This window comes from Python bivittatus, unplaced genomic scaffold (assembly GCF_059951505.1).
Source record: "Python bivittatus isolate LINGU-HERP-01145 unplaced genomic scaffold, Pbiv_v1 ctg000220_np1212, whole genome shotgun sequence".
NCBI lineage: Eukaryota > Metazoa > Chordata > Lepidosauria > Squamata > Pythonidae > Python > Python bivittatus.
Window position 1 is genome coordinate 3,063,538 of NW_028277048.1, and position 18,311 is coordinate 3,081,848.

Genomic DNA, 18,311 nt, shown 5'->3' on the forward strand with positions numbered 1-18,311 from the left:
TGCACATTAGATACAAGGAGGCGGGCCTTCTCTGCCGTGGCGCCCCCCTTGTGGAATCTTCTGCCAACAGAAGTGAGATTAGCTCCATCTCTCTTAACATTCCACAAGTCCCTCAAGACCTGGCTATGTGATCAGGCCTGGGGCTCCCAGGGAGATGTTGCGAAGGCTCCCTTATTAATTTTATCCCCTCCTATTTTGTGTGTTTTTAGTTTTTTATTTGTAATTGTTTTTATGTATTTTTTTAAATTGTTGTACACCACCCAGTCACCTTGTGTGAGATGGGCAGCTATATAAATATGATAAATAAATTTCGCCTCAGGAAACCTGCGCTTCTAAAAGCAGCACGTTTTCTCTTACCATTTCCACGATGATGTTATCTTGTTTCCATTACCTCTGTTAAACACTTCATGCCTTTAAAGCTTCTGAAGTTTAATAAAGTTCAGACTTCTGTTGCTCAAACCTACGGTATGGAGGGCAGCAAGTTAGGATGGATGCTTTAGAGATGTGGGACTTGTGCATTTTAAACAAATATGTTGCTTTTTCGAGAAGAGGCGTGAGACTTACAAGGAAATACGAGAGTCTTTAAAGTAAGCAGAAATTCAAGTCTTTCACGTGCGCGAGGAACCGGTTTTGTTTGACTGCTTCTGTATGAAACGCTTGCGTTTCAAAGCACGGCAACGAAATGTTGCCCTGTGGGCTTTATCCAAGATTCTGAATATTTAGCTTCTAAATACTGATATTTAGCTTGCTTCGTGAGTGTTCAACCACGCTAAATGAAAAAGGGATACAAGAGCATTTTTGAAGCAGTAACCTTCTGAAGTGCTTCCCGCTCTGAGCGTATGGTGGGTGACGTCATTTCCTAGCGACCGCACACTTAACCCTCTTGTTTTCGCGAAAAGAAGCCAGGATTCTTCAAATGGAAGCTACGCAGCCGAGTTTTAAAAAACTGTGCTCAATCGTAACTTCCGCTTCCGGCCACTACCGGAAGTGCTCTGTAGAGTTTGCCGGGAGGATGTCTCCGACCATGGCGGCAGCCGCGACGGGCCCTGGTTCAGCAGCAGAGTTACTCTTACAGAGGCTGGAGCTGGTGACAGCTGACGGGGAAGCCGGACTCTGCAGCCTGGAAGCAGCAGAAACGCTTGGCTTGGAGCACCAAGTCTTGGTCGGGGCCGTGAAGAGTCTTCAGGCGTTAGGAGAGGTAAGTCAGCAAGAGGGCAGAGCTGCGCCGGATCACGCCCCTGAGGGACGCCAGGCGGCGTAGACGCGGCGCCGAAGCCTCTTGCTGCAGAAAGGGCGGGTCTTCCTCGTTGTCAGCCAATGGCCGTGCCGATTCGGGGTGACGGACCGTTGACTATGCCATTGTTGTTCATAGATGACGTCCGCGTGGCTCTTCGTAGGAAAACGCATCAGAAAGCCTCTAAAGCTGATCCCGACAGCGTTTCTGTTCACACAACATGCTGAACCACAAACTGTTTGTGGTTTCCTGCAGTTTTCTTGGCAAGGTTTTTCAGAACTGGCTTACCAGTTCCTTCTTACTTGAGCTATGAGTGAGTGACTGGCTCAAAGTCACCCAGCTGGCTTTGTGCTTAAGACAGAACTAGAACTCAGTTTCCTGGTTTTTAGCCTGGTGCCTTAACCACTTACACCAAACAAACTAGTCCACCACATTATAATCTTAACATTTTGTGCGAACCCAGCCTGTATGGTTATAGTTTTGTGTGTCATGGAAACCCAGAAAATTGGCATAATTAAGCAAGCCACATATTTGTCTTATGAACACAACTACTAACAGAGTTCTACCTTTTAATTTTTTGAATTGATTCTGTGGTGATCTTACTGGGTGCAAATCTGACACTTTAAGAGGCAGCATCTCATTGCCTTGTGTATTGAATGAGTCCAGTGGGGAATGTCAGACTTCGACTGGAGAACATGTTTTTAAAAAAATCCTTCAGTTCTAACAGCTATAGTATGGTCCTCTTGTTCTTACTTTTGTCTGTTTTACATTTTTGTGAGGATAAAATAAAGGTGATAGTTCAGAAATTTTGATGGAAGACTGAATAAGAATATACATGTACACTACAGTGTATACATATACACTATACTAAATAGATTGCTATTATTTCATCAGATTCTAATGTAAGACCCATATTTTGCTCACCTTTTCCTTGTTAATTTCTATTGTGAGCTTTAAGGGAAGAAGAAAAGTAGTACATTGTGTCTTTACCCACCTGGAACTACCAGATCTGAGGTCCAAAAATCCAGAAGGCAATAGATACCAGCAGAGTTATAAAAAAATCTCTTTCCTTCCATATACAGGTAGTCCTCAACTTACAACAACAATTGGAATTTCTATCGCTAAGCGATGCAGTCATAAAGCACATGTGAAGTCCACAATGTCCAACTCCCAGTTCTGAAGCATTCTCATGCAACCAGGCTTGGTTCAGAAAAATACTTCTTTATTACGTGGTACATGTAGCTTGTAAACAGAACATTGCTAAAACTAAAGCCTTGGGTAAACTTCCCTCTATTTATCCCCCCTCCCCTTATTGCCTGGCATCTCGATTCTTCTCCACCTGGTGGTGACCTCTTTCCTTCCTCCCCCTCCTACCCGAGCCCCTTCCTGGCTCTTTGGGCCCCAGCTGCCTTGCCGGCAATCAAGCCAGTCTGAATTGCTCATATATGGTTAAACTGCTTCCCAGCTGCCATTACAACCATTAACAGCACACACACCCCTTAGTTACAAGTGGCAGAAACAAATCACTCCAACTCCCAACGAATGCAATATAATGGAAAACAACAACAGTTGGGTGATGCACGTTCTGACAGCACAACTGCATCGCTTAGCGACAGCAATCCCTGTAGTCCTGGTTGCCATTGTTAGCTGAATCCCACAGTCGTCAGGTGAGGCAACTTCCTGCCGGCTTCCCACAACCAAAGTCAGTGGGGAAGCCAGCAGAAAGTTGCAAGTCCCAGACTGGCAGGCAGATAAATGGCTGGATGTGGGAGTGAGGGGGTGCACGGCAGTGCACGAGAGGCACCACATGGGTCAGGGAGGGTGCACAAGGTGTGGTATGAGTGGGGGACGGTGTGCAGGGGTGTGTGGCAGTGTGTAAAAGGCGCCGTGCAGGTTGGGGAGGGTGCGTGGGGGTGTGTGAGAGGCACCACATGGGTCAGGGAGGGTGCATGGAGGTGCACAAGTGGCCAGTGCAGTTGCGAGCACAGGGGGGCTGTGGAGGGTGTGTGGGTGGAGGAGACTTACCCCAGCATTTTATGACCTTCCCTGCTGGCTTCCCCATTGACTTTCTGCAAATGGCGATTTCGTGATCACAGAGTGCTTGGCAACTGGTTGTAAATGCAAACGGGTTGCCAAGCACCCAGATTGTGATCATGTGATGATGAGGGTGCTGGGATAGCTATAACTTCAAGGACCAGTCATAAGTCACTTCCTTCCACACTGTCGTAACTTTGAACAGTTGCTGAATGAATAGTCATAACTTGAGGACTATCTGTGATGCTCATTTGCAGCCCAGATCTGATAAACCTAAGCTCATCAGAGGAGGTATTTCCAGCTTCCCAATTATATTAGTTTAAAACCAGTCTTATTCTGACTGAAGAGTAATTATCTCAGAAAAGGAAATTGCAGTGAAAGGCTGTTCTAAAAGGTTGCTGATAAGAAAAGTTAATAATTGATTTTGGCACTGGTATAAGTGCATTCACACTGTCCTCAGATATTCCAACTGTAACTGTTGCCTAATTCTCACTGAGAGGACTTCAGTCTGCAGGTGGGGGTTTCATAATGGTGAAATGTGAAGGATTCATAGAAATGATAGATGAGGAGTAAAACTAAGCTAGAATCTTCTAAGTTCAGGGATATGCTTTCTTTATATAGATGTTAGCCATTTAGTTCTGTGAAACTTTACTATAGATATGTTATTTTTTCTCGTCCAAAACCCAAGTAGGTACTGTAAGTCAGCAGAAGTTCTGAGGTACTTAAAAACTTCCTAAGAAGAACCACAGACTTTTGATTCTTTTATCAAACACAGCACTCTTGGCTTTTTCCCTGCCTTTTTTGTCAAGGAAGATGTTTTTAATGTTCTTTTTAGGTGATTGAGGCTGAGCAGCGTACATCCAAGAAGTGGGAGCTGACACCTGAGGGCAAAGAAATTATCCAGGAAGGGAGCCATGAGATCCGGGTGTTCAACAGCATCCCTTCTGAGGGTCTGCTTCAAAGTGAACTGATGGTAAAAACACATATACACCCTCATCTCTATATACTGATTATATTCATGCGTTACTGAGAAAGTATTCATTTGAGGTTATCTACTGGAGGATATATATTTACTATGGATCTAAATTTAAGTACCTTCCTTTTTTGCTGAAACTGATTCAAAGGGGATTTGATTGTATGGCTTCTGATCTGATAGGGTAATGATTTCCTTGCTTTACTGTAGAAGCTGCCAAGTGGAAAGGTGGGATTCAGTAAAGCAATGTCTAACAAATGGATCCGGCTAGACAAGAGCTCAGAAAACGGGCCTCGGATATTCCAGGCGGTGAGTAATCAAAGTTCCTATCTGTTTGGGGTCCCTGTTTTGGCAGGATGTTATTTTTTTTGCCCCCCGAAAAAAAGTTTGAACAAACGTGGTACATGTTAAAAAAGAAACTAAGTAAATTTAGGATAGCCTTCATACTTTTTGAATCCAAGAACAACAGGATGAGAGTGAATGCCTTGGACTCCACATTGAGTTTTCTTTCTCTCCTAGGTGGAATCTGTTCAGGACACTGTAAGGGAGAAGCTGCTCCAGGTTCAGAAGGGAGAGGCTGACTGTTTAGAGGAGAAGGATAAAAATGAACTGAAAAAACGAAAACTCCTAGCAGAAGTGTGAGTTTCAACTCCAATATCCATCATAAAATTATCACAGATTAGTTGGGATTAACCTCTATAATCATACTCCTTGTTCCCTTTACAACTTCATGGGATTTAGATTTTTTTCTCTTTATCACCAAAGGTACTGTTATGGGTTTTGTTTTATCTGTTTGTAGTGTTTGTTTATTTATTATTTATTTTATTTTTATTTTATGTTTGTACTGTTTATTGTTTGTTTATATTCCAAGTCTAGAATACTAGAGACCTGTGCTACATTTAGTGTAGCTACACAAAGCACTGTATGATCTGATGCTTGTTTTAAACCCTAACTGTGGTTACTGGGCAGAAACGTTAAGTAACTAGATAAGATTGTAAAACAAAGAAAAATACCAAAAAGATAAAACAAGTTAATTTTTTTAACATAATACAAGTACCAATCACATTAAGCAACAGCAATAAGTTTTGTACAAAATTTTTTTTTAAAAAAAAATTAAAATATGTTTGAAAAAGGGGACGTGGTGGCGCAGCGGCTTAATGACGCTGAAAGTTGCCGGCCAGAAATGGTTGACGCGTTAGCGGTTCGAGTCCAGCCTTCGCGTTAACAGGGTGAGCTCCTGTTTCCTCCCCAGTTCCTGTCAACCCAGCAGTTCGAAAACTCACGTGAGTAGATAAATGGGTACTCTCACTCCAGTGGGAGGAAAAATGCTGGCGGCGCCTTGCAAAAGGAGTCAGGAGCAGTTGCCGGTAAGCGCGAAACTGCGCTCGCCCGAAAAGGGCGCAAAGCAACGGAAACCCCGCCTCCTGCGCTCGCCAGCTGGGCTCTGCTCTAGGAAGGAGGCTCTGGCAAACCACTTCTGAAACACCTTGCCTTGAAAACTGCAAGGACTCGTCCAAGCAGTCACTGCAGAGTTGGTAACGACTGAGCGCAGATTAAAAAAAAATAATAATTAAAAAAAATGTTTGAAAAGTATGGGAGTTTTTTTTTTGTTTTTGTTTTAATTCTCAAGGCTAAAAGGACCCAACTAAGCAGGGCTTTCTCGGGCACCCTCACTGAAAACTATTTTTTCCTATTTGGTGGGGGAAACAGCCACTCAGACAAAGGGCTCCAAAGATGGTCTTATATTTGAGAGGAGGTATCATTCAGATAAGCTGGTTTCTAGCCATTTAACCATTTCTGCTTCAACCTCCCTTCAAACAGTTGCTTACTCCATTGCTACCCATGCTTATTGTTTCTTCACCAATATTTGGTAGCAAATTTTCACAATGGAATTTTTGCAGCTTGCTTCATTCTGTATCTTTGTAGTGAAATACATGTTTGAATACTGGACATGGGTAGCTTATAATCCTATCAGATGTTACACATCAGTGTATCTTTTATTCTATAAACTCTTAAAATCATACATTTTTCTTTGGGTATGTTTCCTAGGCTATGCGTTTTCAGGTTTTGGCCATGCTGCAGAGCACTCAAGAAAAGAGACAATTGCTCTGCAATTAATTACTTCATTTACATTTTTATTTTTGCCAACAAAGAACCAAGGCCCAAAGGGAGTGGCTGAATAAATCTTTGGTTGTGGGGATTTGAAGATGGATGGGTGGATCTATCTCTATCTCTCTCATTAATTCCTACTCTTTGTGGTATTAAAGAGAGGAAATACAAGGCTTCGTGAATTCTGGTATAGAGGGCTAAAGTTTAAAAAGGGATTTACTTCCTAGTGCAGGACTGCTGAAACTTCAAATCAAGCTTACTTCACTTTTTTAAGGGAATACATTCCTTCTGGGTTCTTCACCAACAATGTGTTTTGTTTCATACATCTCCTGTCCTGATTAATTTTAAAGCAATTTGCTTCTATGTTCAGTACAGAATTCACGGATGCACTCTAAATGTGTGTGTGAGATTTACTAATTTAAAGGAATCACTCTAGTTTGCAAAACTCTCATGGAATACTCTTTGCAGTAGAACCTCTCTTCCCAACAGATGAAGCATCAAAACTTGTGTTTCCTTTTAGGACCATTAAGACATACTGGGTTAGAAAAGGAAGTGCTTTTAGTACAACTGTTGCCAAGCAAGAAACAGATCTTACGCCAGAGATGATTGCCAGGTGAGCAACTCTGTTGGCTTCTTTTATATTATGGTCCTGGTCAAACTTGGGTCTGGGTCTACAAATTGCCATTTCTGCCTGGAATTTGCTCTTGTTTTCTGGATTTGAACCTTGGCTACAGAATTCTTGTCTTCACTGTATAGAATCAAGTTTCATCAATCACAGTCCTACAGCTGACAGGATGCTAAAATGGATTCATGGATAGGAGGTTTCAGACCGTTCCTGGCAGAATTCTTAACCTCCCTTTTTTCCATTGTGTTTGTACTAGCTTTACATGAATTTAAAAAAGAGGGGAGTGCAGTAATCTTTTTAAAATGAAGAATGTCTTTCATGATTTACTGTTGAAATGGAAACTCTTCTGAATGGAATCACAGCCTATTACCAAACTAATTGTCTTTCTCCTGTTCTCTGTTTCCCCAACCTTGCAGTGGTTCTTGGAGAGACTTGAAATTCAAGTCTTATAACTTTGAGGCACTGGGCATTATGCCTGAAAGTGGCCATCTCCACCCGCTATTGAAAGTCCGCACTCAGTTTCGGCAGATCTTCCTTGAAATGGGGTATGTACTTAATAATATATGGGCAGGGGGGGAAATAACTGTGGGAGGTCTTTAAAATGCCTACTGAGTTAGCTGGAAGAATTTAAGGAAGAGTCAACTCAAACTTATCCAACTTTGGGATTCGATAAAATTTTATATGAAATAATAGCTGAGACTGCTAGGAAAATCCAAGTAATTTATTGTTGTTAATTGGGTGTAAATAATTTCCTGTGAGAAAATAATAGTAGCAAAGTACTTTGGTTGAAGCAAGTCTTCTCTTGTGGCTATTCTGGCTATATATTAATGTATTTCCTTATGTTGATATCAGAGTATTGTGCTAAGCTAGTCATGGGATCTGTTCCCTTAATATATAATTGAAGTCTGTGTTTCCCTCTTCAGTTTCACAGAAATGCCCACCAATAATTTCATTGAGAGCTCCTTCTGGAACTTCGATGCCCTCTTTCAACCACAGCAGCACCCAGCCCGAGACCAACATGACACTTTCTTTATGAAGGGTTGGTTCCATTGTTTGTCTCAATATATAACAACTTTTGTCTCTTGTCATACCAGGGTGAAGAATATAAGTTTGGTCTCCTTTTTAAGGCTGATTAGAGTGCAGGCCAAAATTTGTAGCTGCAGACTCCTATGCAATTCCTACAGAGATCTAACCAGGCACATGCATCTAGGAGCCACCTGGATCCCATCTAAAATGAATAGCTACCATTTTAATTTGTTCTAAGTGTATTTTTCCAATTGAGCAACAAACATTGGAGGATTTAGGATGTTGCCTGCATGCTATGGATATGAACCAAGCAGCTCCATGCAAAGAATCTGCCAACACAAGGAAGGAGTAAAAAGGAAATATAAGCGTATAAGAAAGAAGCCAACTGCAATCCTACAGTGTACTCTATTGTTAATACTGCAGGTCAAAAGTCAAGATAAACATCCATCCCAATTTCTCTTTGCCTCTTCCCTTACTCCAAGAACCACCCTTTCCTTGGACAATAGCAAAAGCCCATTGCCTTCATTTCCCTTCCCACTCCCAAACCTCCTCCCTAATAAATTCAGCATTCACATTTGTCCCAATCTGAGTTTTCTAAATCCAACTTTTTATCATTTTGTAATGGCCATGCACCCTATAGCAACCATTTTGAGAAGTTGTAATGCTCATTACCACACAATTCCAAATTTATCCTTCAGTCCAAAAGGTTGGGGGCTTCTATAGAAATATTCTGGGATGTCCAAAAGGTTGGGGGCAGGAAGTGTGATCAGCCTGACTTTGCAAAGTGGTTTTATGTTCTGAAACCTTGCCTTGCCTTGAGTCTGGACAGCAATGAAGGCAGCAACTGCAAGTTCTTCTTCCTCACCTGTTGTATTTGCATACACATGCCATGGAGCCTTTGCATGTCTGGATACTTTCCTACAAGTTTAATTTCTTTCAGATCCTGCTGAAGCAACTGACTTCCCCATGGATTATTTGAAGAGGGTAAAGAGGGTGCATTCACAAGGAGGTTACGGTTCTCAAGGGTGAGCATCAGCACACTTTGCCCTAATGTTGAGCAGACCATAGGGTGGAAAAGCATAATAATTGCCGTGGGGAGTTCAGTGCAACAGCTGGCAAGGAAGAACTTTTTCTCTTGTTACTGGATCTACAACATGAAGGGAGATACATTGCTTTGAAACCTATGCCATTCGAGTGGGTAAAGATGGGAGACTCAGTGCTGTCACATGGATGGAGTTTCCTGTGATTCAGCAGTAGGCTCCAAGCAGCTTTTGGAACTGGCTCATATTGAGCAAAAGAATTATTGTATAAGGGACAAAAGTCCCAAATGTCTAATAGTAATGACAGAATTTTTAAACACTGGGCCCAGCGGATCAGCTATTTTTCCTTGTTCTGCAGAGCAGTCACATTTATGCTGGGCTGATTCTCGGCTCATGTAACTCTTATTAAGTGCCTCCTCCAATTCCTGTATTTTTCTATTAATCTATTCTCTTCCTCCTTTTCAGTTACAAATATGAGTGGAAACTGGAGGAGGCTCGGAAGAATCTTCTTCGGACCCACACCACAGCTGTCAGTGCCCGGATGCTCTATCGGCTGGCACAGCAAGTAAGTATTAGTTTTCTTTTGTATTTTGAAGAATATTTGCATTGAAAACCCTTGTTTACAAAATAATTGTGGGTTTAAAGCTGGTAGAACTTGATGAGTATGAAACTGGGTATTTGAACGAAATGAAAATGTAGAGCTATGACAATTGCTTTCACTACAGGAGAAGTTCACGCCAGCCAAATACTTCTCCATTGATCGTGTCTTCAGGAATGAGACACTGGATGCTACACACCTGGCAGAGTTCCACCAGATTGAAGGTGTGGTGGCTGATTATGGCTTGACACTGGGGGACCTCATGGGTGTCCTGAAAGAATTCTTCACCAAACTGGGTAAGAGATGGTGGAAAGTCAGTGGGCAGGTTAGTGAAGGGCAGAAGTTTAGGAGAGAAGCTTTTTAGGTGTTATTTTCCCTGTTTCAAGAAACCAGCTTCCTTTCTCTTTGTGACAGGAATCACACAGCTGCGCTTCAAGCCTGCTTACAATCCTTACACAGAGCCCAGCATGGAGGTTTTCAGCTACCATCAAGGTGAGGTCAGAGAAAAAGATAGATGCAATCTAAGGAATTGTGTAGTTGAAGCATATGAGTTTTATTTGTCTATGGCAGAATCTTCAAATTAAAATATCTTCCCAAATAAGTAAGCTGATTTACAGAAATATCTTTGGTAGTAAAAGCTAATCATACAAAGTAGGGGTAATAATGTAGGTTTGAGGGAACCGCGATCAGTCTGTTCTCAGCTTGCATTCTTACTTATGGAAAATGTTTGCTTCTACTTTGGTCAAGAAGGCATCAGCTGCATGCTTATTATCTTAAGAAGGCATTCCAGCTGCTCTCATTTTAGCTTTGATAATCCCCTTATGACTCAGTTGTAAAAACTGGATATCCTGAGAATGCACTGTGAAGACACTTTTACACTGTGTTAACACAGCTTGAAAACATACTATCTCATCATCTGTTTGTTAGAGTTCCTTTCTGGAGGTCCTTGATATTTAAAAGAAATGTCCCCCCCCCCCCCCAACAAAACACTTTTCAGAACACAGTGGCAGCATTTTCAGTCTATCAAATTAAATGGCTATTCAGTTAGTTTTGAATTAAACTAATTCAGCTAGTATTCATTTAACTGAAATTATGGCATTTTATCTTTTTCAGCATTTAGGCCTCATTTTTACCCCTTATAAAATGTAATAAAGCTACTGTAGCATGTTCTTTTTGATGTATAGCTGTTCAGCTAATAAATAAATAAAACATGTTTAAAAAGTACAGGAGAATTCATCTCAGGCTATTTCAGAGGGAGAGGGGAAAAAAGAGCCTGCAGAAGGAAACATAGTCTCCAAAATGCTTCAATTTCTCTGCACTTTGGTTAAAATCTCAGTGTTTTAAAGATTCTTGAGCTTCTAAGTCATGGGAGTTTCATAACTGAATCACAGCAATAACGTTGCTTTTGTGCCCTTGTTTTTGTGTGTTAGATACCGCAGCACCCAAAGATGCTATGGAATGCTCCTGGAATTAGTACCCAAGCCGTTTAGGCTATAGAAACATAGTTTTCATATGATGCTTGTGTTCTATCACTGTGTTCCCAACTCCAAAATGCAAATACATGTACATCAGAAAGTTGGGGCCCATACTTTTACTTTGCTTTCCAAAACAGCTGTGGAGATGGTTCAAGCGTAACAAATCTGTCCTTGATTTAAACTTGGAGAAAACTGGGCAAGAGCTGGGTACAACTGTTTTGTCCTTTCTTGCACCACTTCAGACTATCCCTTCAGCCACCTGCCTGACATATTCCTTTCTGCCTGTCTTTGGCAGGGAGAGATCTGCAATTCTACCTTGCTCTGAATCTCAGCAGGAAGTGCTGAATGAATTCCAGCAACCAGGCTTGAGGCCTACCCAGCAACCTGAAACCCTTGGCTTCACTGTACACCCATTCCCACTTTGTCAGCGTAACAATAGACATTTCCATATTCTTACAGGATTAAAGAAATGGGTGGAGGTGGGCAATTCAGGAGTCTTTCGCCCAGAGATGCTGCTGCCTATGGGCCTGCCAGATGGTGTGTCTGTCATTGCCTGGGGGCTGTCTCTGGAAAGGTGAGTGTTTTGGAGGGTCAGTTAAGCTGCCTTGTGCTGTTTGGGCATACCAGAAGTCTCCAGAGGCCAAAGGCTACTTGTATTTTGAGAGAAACTATGAAGTGTCTTCTATAACTCACATTGTACCTTTCTAGCATGATTAAGGGGTGAAACTAATCCACGGAAAGCTTCAATTTGTGATTGATACCCTTTTATAAATTTTTAATTTAGATTTATTTAAACAATACCAGTGATAATTATTACCTACAATATGTTAAACAATTCAATCTCAGCTAATAAAGACATGTTGTGCACTAAAAGAGAACTAAAGGGTAAACCTAGAAAAAAGACAAAAAAAAGAGAACACAATATATTGATACAGTATACAAGCATTTCTCTATCTAATGCACTGAAAATAAAATCCTATTTAAGAAATCATTAAAAATCAAGGTTTGAATGAATTAAACATCTCCAGCATAGGAAGGATGATAAACAACTCTTTTAAACTTCATCCACTTCCATTGTTCAGACATAATCGGCAGATTGTTCTTTTAGATCAGACTAGGTTGTGTTAGTGCCTTGGTCCATAGGACTTCAGTCCAAAGGATGGGTCCTTGGTATAGGTATGATAGATCCCCAGTGGGTAGGAAGAGAGAGATGCACTGTATAGTATTGAGAATTACACTCCAACTGTCCTTGTGTTATTTGTCCTTTACCTTGAGTTTCCATTGTAGTTCAGTGCATTATTACTGTCTTTTGACGGGGGCGGATAACAACTGTTTCAAAGTGTCTGTAGTTTTGAAAGGGTATACAATTATAGTTAAATTGTTTCCAATAAATTCTTTGTGAGACTTTTTTCTCTTCTCTTCCAGACCCACCATGATAAAGTATGGCATCAATAACATCCGGGAATTAGTTGGTCACAAAGTCAATTTGCAGATGGTATATGACAGCCCACTTTGCCGCTTGGATGCCTAGGTTTTAGAGACCTGCTGCTCCCTTCAAATCTCCTTATTTATTGCCACTGCTCTTTGCTGGAACAGGCCAGTCAGGCCCCTGTCCTCCACACTGCTTGCTCCTGTAGGGAAAGTAACAAGACCATAGGGAAGACACCCCAGTCTTCATTTAGCAACATCTTTTGGATCAAGATTGAATGGACTCTCCTTGTTGCAGCGTTATTTATGTGCACATTAAACTTGTCTCAATCTGGAATGGGAATACGGTAATTCAAATAAATAGTGGCAGTTCCAGTGATCTGGTTTCCTTGTAATGCAACTGAACCATCTTGCCATCATGGTCTTTGGAATGAAAAATCTTTTGATCTTTCGCTATCTTCCTTTGTTTCAGTAAAGTTCTGGTACTTTTTAATTTTAACTGTTATGAGTGAAAGAAAGAATCCTAATGCTCAATGGGAATCTGTTTACCAACAGTGATGATGAAAAACCACATTAGCTGCTTGACTAAGGATCAGTGACCATTGATTATGAACTAAAATCTCCTGATTAATGACCATAGAGAAAGTTCCAGAAGGACAATATCTAGGCTGATGTTAAAAGGTGGAATCACTATGACAAACCAGTCAGTTGCTTGTTCACACATTTATCCTGCCTCTTTTTGCTTGGGTGCTAGGATGATTCTTTCACTTTCAGCTCTGGAAGCCTTGTTCTGGATAACCTTGTTCTGAAAGGCTGTTTTGCCTTCATCTTTGTAGTTCCGATGTCATCCGTGGAGTTGCTTCTAGGGTTATATGTACTTCCTCAGCCTGGGTTGTGGAGCAAGTGCAGGTAGGAGTCCTGGTCAAGAGTGAGGGCTGGAAACTTGAAACAGCTGGGAGCTCTGGTTCTTCCTTCTCTGGATCCTCAGGTTGTGGCCCCAACAGACAGTCTAGAGAGAGAGAGTGAAGAAAGCATATCAGGCAGCCTCAGAGTTATTCTGTTTTATCCTAGTCTTTATTGAGTGGTAGCAGTAAAGGTGACATGTAGCCACACCACGTAATTGGTGTGCTATAGATAATTTGCTACAATAAAAGTAAGTTGGTAGATTGGTCATTATAAAATAATGACAGCTTTCTGTGATAGCTTCTGATCTTCATGGCATTGAAATATTTCTCGCAACTCGTGTTCTACAAGTTCCACATTACAGTCATTCCCCATGCTTGAATATATAATGCAAGTTAACTGAAAGCAGAGGTCAGGATAATTGAGTTGAATTCCTAGCTCTGCAGTAGTAAGACAGTAACACACAGGAACCATTGGTTATCTTTTTCAAATAACCTTTAAAAACTCTCAGAAATCCAAAGCCTGTGTGATATCATCTGTCCTTGACTACAAAAAATTAAAATCAGACCTATTGTGAAAATGTTGCCTGTTCTTCGTCTAGTATTCAGTACTTATGACACAATTTGCTGTAATTTTGTTGTAATTTAAGAGTAAATCAAAAGGAATAGCTGTCTTATTTTTTGGGCCCCATAGCTGAGTTTGAGCTTTGAAGCCAGGTCTCTTAAGAAATGGTCTGAACTTGCATATGTTTAGAGACTTCTTGTCCAAACTCATGCGCCTCAATTTCTGCAAGGGGAGAAGACACTGAAATTCTCATGTGTCAGTAGTATGAAATGATAGGCATGCTGGAGGACACCATTTGGGCCACACTTGGAAGTATATTCCCTTGTTTTGGACTTCTCCAAATTTTGCAATGCACTGTTTGGCTTTAAATACTATTAAAGTGTTTATAAAATGTATTATTTACCATAAATGCATATTAAAATATATTTGTGTTTGAAAATGCAAATTAATGCAGAAACAGGGTAGCCAGATTTATAATCATATTCAAAATTAACATATATTGAAGAACAGTATAGAACCAACATGATTTTCGAAGCACACTACATATAGTATTTACGGTCACTACTGTAGCTGATTTAGGTGGTGCAAGCATCCATTTAGTTTTGCATATTTCTGAGTACAAATCTACTCCCTGTTTTCCTGATGTAATGAAAGGCATATCTTAGACCGGGAAAAAAGTTCTCTGCCAGAATGTGTTACACGTGGGGGGGAAAATGAATTTATGTAACTCTTTATATATTGAAGCACAGCAATTCACAGAGTTCTTGGAGAACAAATTTTATACAGTATATCCATGCATTCTCCAGTTCAGAAAGTAAGCACCATAGTTGACCATACTGAGAAAAAGATTGTTAGTTAACCCGTCTTAAAGGTTAGATTTTGTATATTGAGATGCTGCAGGAGCAGAGAAAAGGTTATGGAGTATAGAGTTTGGCATCCTCACAATTTTAATTCTTTTTTTAGAGTACACATCCGTTTAGGGCTATAAAGATATGCTTGAAAGAATGCCGGTAACATTTGCTGAAAGAAACCCAGTAGATAATTAAGATTTATTATGATTGTGTGATTGGATTCTGTGCCTGGCATGGTATCCTGCCTTTTCCCATGATGGGCAACTAGTACCCCCACCCCCAAACACAATAGTTTATATAGTTATAATGAACATGGCTTTTTTGCCGCAGAATTTGCATTTAAAAGCTGTGCATCAAAGTGGTTGCCTCAGCAACACTATCCTCACCTGCCAGGTCATGAGCCAGGTCCTTGATTAAATGACCAACGATGGCATAGGCCACACTCACTACCACCATGGCAGCCATGAGCATATAAAGCACAGCCTTGGGCACAGGGATGAGATCAAGAGCAGGTGGTTGATAATCACTGTAAAGGGGGTGCTCGTTAGAGGAAGAGGAGTGCTGAGACAGAAAGGCCAAGGTCTCTGTGTGGTTTGAGATGCTCCTGTTTGTTGGCCATATCTGTGAGGCAAGCTCCATATTCTGGCAATGTTGAATCTGGCTGCTTGTGAAAGGAGACTGCACAGCCTTTGAGGATCTGAAACGTAAGCAAGAAGGAATATATTTTGGTTAGTATGGATCGTGTTTAGTTATTAGTAGCCTGTCATGACCCATGGATTTGTCAAATCCTTTCCCCACATCAGGGATTTGGGGCTGATGAGCTCATTTGGATTTCTAACCATGTGTTTGGGATATTTTCATTAAAACGTTGCCTTGAGCAGGATCTATCACAAAATGGTTATTGTGGACAAAACAGTCCAAAATCCTGCTACAAGAAGGCAAATTTGTTGCTTTGTGCCACATATTCCAGTGCTCCCCTCAAATGCTCCATGCCACCCCAATTTAGCAAAATATCTGACATCATCTATGTTTCTATGAATGTCCTTAGATCCAAACAGGACGCACAGGCAGTCTTCAGTTATAAAAATGAGTACTATAGTAGTTATAGCCTAGTGCTTTCCTTCATGTGACGATCTGTATAGAATTAAAGACACAACCAAGCTTTTGTGCTAACCAAGCACTATTTAAGTCTCTTGGATATCCTCATATTTCAGGGACATTCCTGTGCCTCTCAACAGAGCAATTTCAAGCAGGTGGCATATAAACTAAATAGTAGAGTACCTACCACATATTTATCCTGTTCATACTAACAGGAAGATGCTTATTTAATAAAATCTGTTGTATTGATCTGGCTTGTCTTCAACATCAGTTCTGTCAGCACCTTTGCAAATTACATGCTTGCCTAAGGTGTTCTATGAATTCAATTGGGCTAGTTAGTTTATGGTTCACTGTATTTGGCAAACTGGGAAAGCTGGATTGAATAAGTTGTCTGGTTAACCACCAGTCAGGACAACCATTGCAAGTCTTTAAAGTGTTCTATGCACTCTATAATCTGACTTCCTTAATCTAGTGTTCCCCATATAAGTATTGCAACTGTTGACAATGTTAGCTCACAAAAGCTTATATCTTTTAATAACATGTGTTAGAATAGGTGCTACCAAACTCCTGATTTTTGACTACCATAGAGCAGCACAGCTCTCCTCCTACAGGAACATGACAGTGAGTCTCTATAGGATTACCCCTTATGTACTGTTCTTCATCCACCCCCAGTGAAATGTCCTCTGTGCTGGAAGTTAATCAAAGGGGGGAATAACTGCTTCATCAAAGCCTGTTCCCATCACTCACTCCTAGGTATGCTATGGAGATTGTTTGCCATGGGCAAACAGAGGGAGAAAGTAGGCAGCTAGAGGACCTGAAAAATGTGTTCTAAATCAAAACAACAGAAGTATTATATTGTAATTCTGTGAAGAGGGTTTACTAAGTGATTCCATTTAAGGGGGGGGGGGAAGAACATGGCTTCCTACAGCAATCTTTCTCAGCCTGGTGGCCTCCAGAAATGAAGTACTTTAGCTCAGATAATCCACAACCAGAATAGCTATTTTGATGGGGAATTAAGAGATTCTAAAGACCAGCACACAAGTTGTCAGGACCTAACTGAAGCTCCTATTTCAAGACATTGTGTTACTATTGTTTATTTATATCTTACCTTTCCCAGGCAATTTACAGCTATGCATAAGATAATGTTTGCTTCCTTCCGATCAATGCTATCAATTAGGTCCTTAGGTACCTGCAAGAATGTTATACAAGTCATTTCACTCTGGTACAGTTAATTGCTAAATTCTATTGAACTTTAAAAAACAGCAAGTATTTATGCTTCCATGATCTTGTGTCCACTTCATTACATTTATCCTGCCATCTGAATTTGTTATTTATATAACAGACCACTTTAATGAACAAGTCACTGTTTTATCCTCTGGTCAGTCTAAGTGAGTCTGACTAGTTGTTTGAACACACTAGATCTTAATTCCCTAAAGAGTCATCACTTTTATCCATCTGGAAATATCCTGACCTGGAAGCCTTTTCCTTAATCCCCAATGTGTATGAATTCTCTAAAATAATTTAATAGTGAGGAAAACACTCTGTGATGCTCATAAGCTTTTGTGACATGGAGGCCAAGTTAGCTTATTGCCAGTGATTGAGCCTGGCATTGCTTCTGTCAGTTCAACTTGGCAGGCTTTCCATCAATTAAGGCTTACTACCAAAACAATGATATTTTGCAGGTTATTATCATTGTCAAACCAGAACGTTCATTTCCCCTCCACTTGGGGGCAACACAATGGGTTTGGTTCTTTAGATTAAGGACACCACAAAAATATTTGGGTGAGAGATCTAATGTTACAAAGGCTTTAGTGTCCTTATGTTATCTACATGTCTGCAGCCTGTTAGCGATCTTCGTTTTTGTTTTTTTTACAAATATTACATTCTTTGTTCTGCAAGATTCAGAACAAAGACTCATGTCTTTTCAGCAGTATTTTATGGCTTTTAAAAATGCTCCTATTTCTCACAATGTGCCTGTCTATTGAAAATACTTCGTGGAAAAATTTCTCTTTGTGGAAAAATACTATCCTGGCTCTATCAGTTAATGTCAGTAAGGTTGCTGAGCACAGAGCAAGGGCTTTGTGGAATCCCATTCCTTATCCTCTAAGCTTCCAAGCATATTAAGATTTGCAAACCTTAAAATAACTGCCCTTTTCTCTGGTTGTTTTAGTCCTTCTCCAAGGTGCAGTTATGGTTTAAACACGCCAACACAACTCCTGAATGGTGCTCCAGGATCTCACCCTTCTAAATGAATAATCCTTAATGATCAGCTCTGGTTTATCTCTGTCAATACATGGTGGAGAAAAAGCAACCCAAGAAGCTCGTCGGAAACCAACATTCACCCAGCGAGAGC

At 40.7% G+C, this 18,311-nt stretch overlaps 2 protein-coding genes across 2 annotated transcripts; one reads left to right on the top strand and one right to left on the bottom strand.

The window, feature by feature from the left end:
• Positions 1-974: 974 nt before the first annotated feature.
• On the top strand, positions 975-14,433 carry FARSA (phenylalanyl-tRNA synthetase subunit alpha). Its single transcript, XM_007432101.4, has 13 exons — positions 975-1,198; positions 4,104-4,241; positions 4,452-4,550; positions 4,761-4,879; positions 6,871-6,963; positions 7,392-7,520; positions 7,899-8,014; positions 8,942-9,026; positions 9,507-9,606; positions 9,767-9,935; positions 10,054-10,131; positions 11,574-11,688; positions 12,540-14,433. The coding sequence occupies exons 1-13, from the start codon at positions 1,013-1,015 to the stop codon at positions 12,643-12,645; spliced, it is 1,533 nt and encodes a 510-aa protein (XP_007432163.1). The 5' UTR covers positions 975-1,012; the 3' UTR covers positions 12,646-14,433.
• Positions 13,367-18,059, bottom strand: LOC148216239 (uncharacterized). The gene is made up of 3 exons (XM_088137653.1): positions 17,067-18,059; positions 15,247-15,557; positions 13,367-13,551 (listed from the first exon to the last, which is right to left on the bottom strand). Exons 2-3 carry the CDS (start codon positions 15,497-15,499, stop codon positions 13,367-13,369), a joined length of 438 nt encoding a protein of 145 aa, XP_087993779.1. The 5' UTR covers positions 15,500-15,557; positions 17,067-18,059.
• Positions 18,060-18,311: the final 252 nt, after the last annotated feature.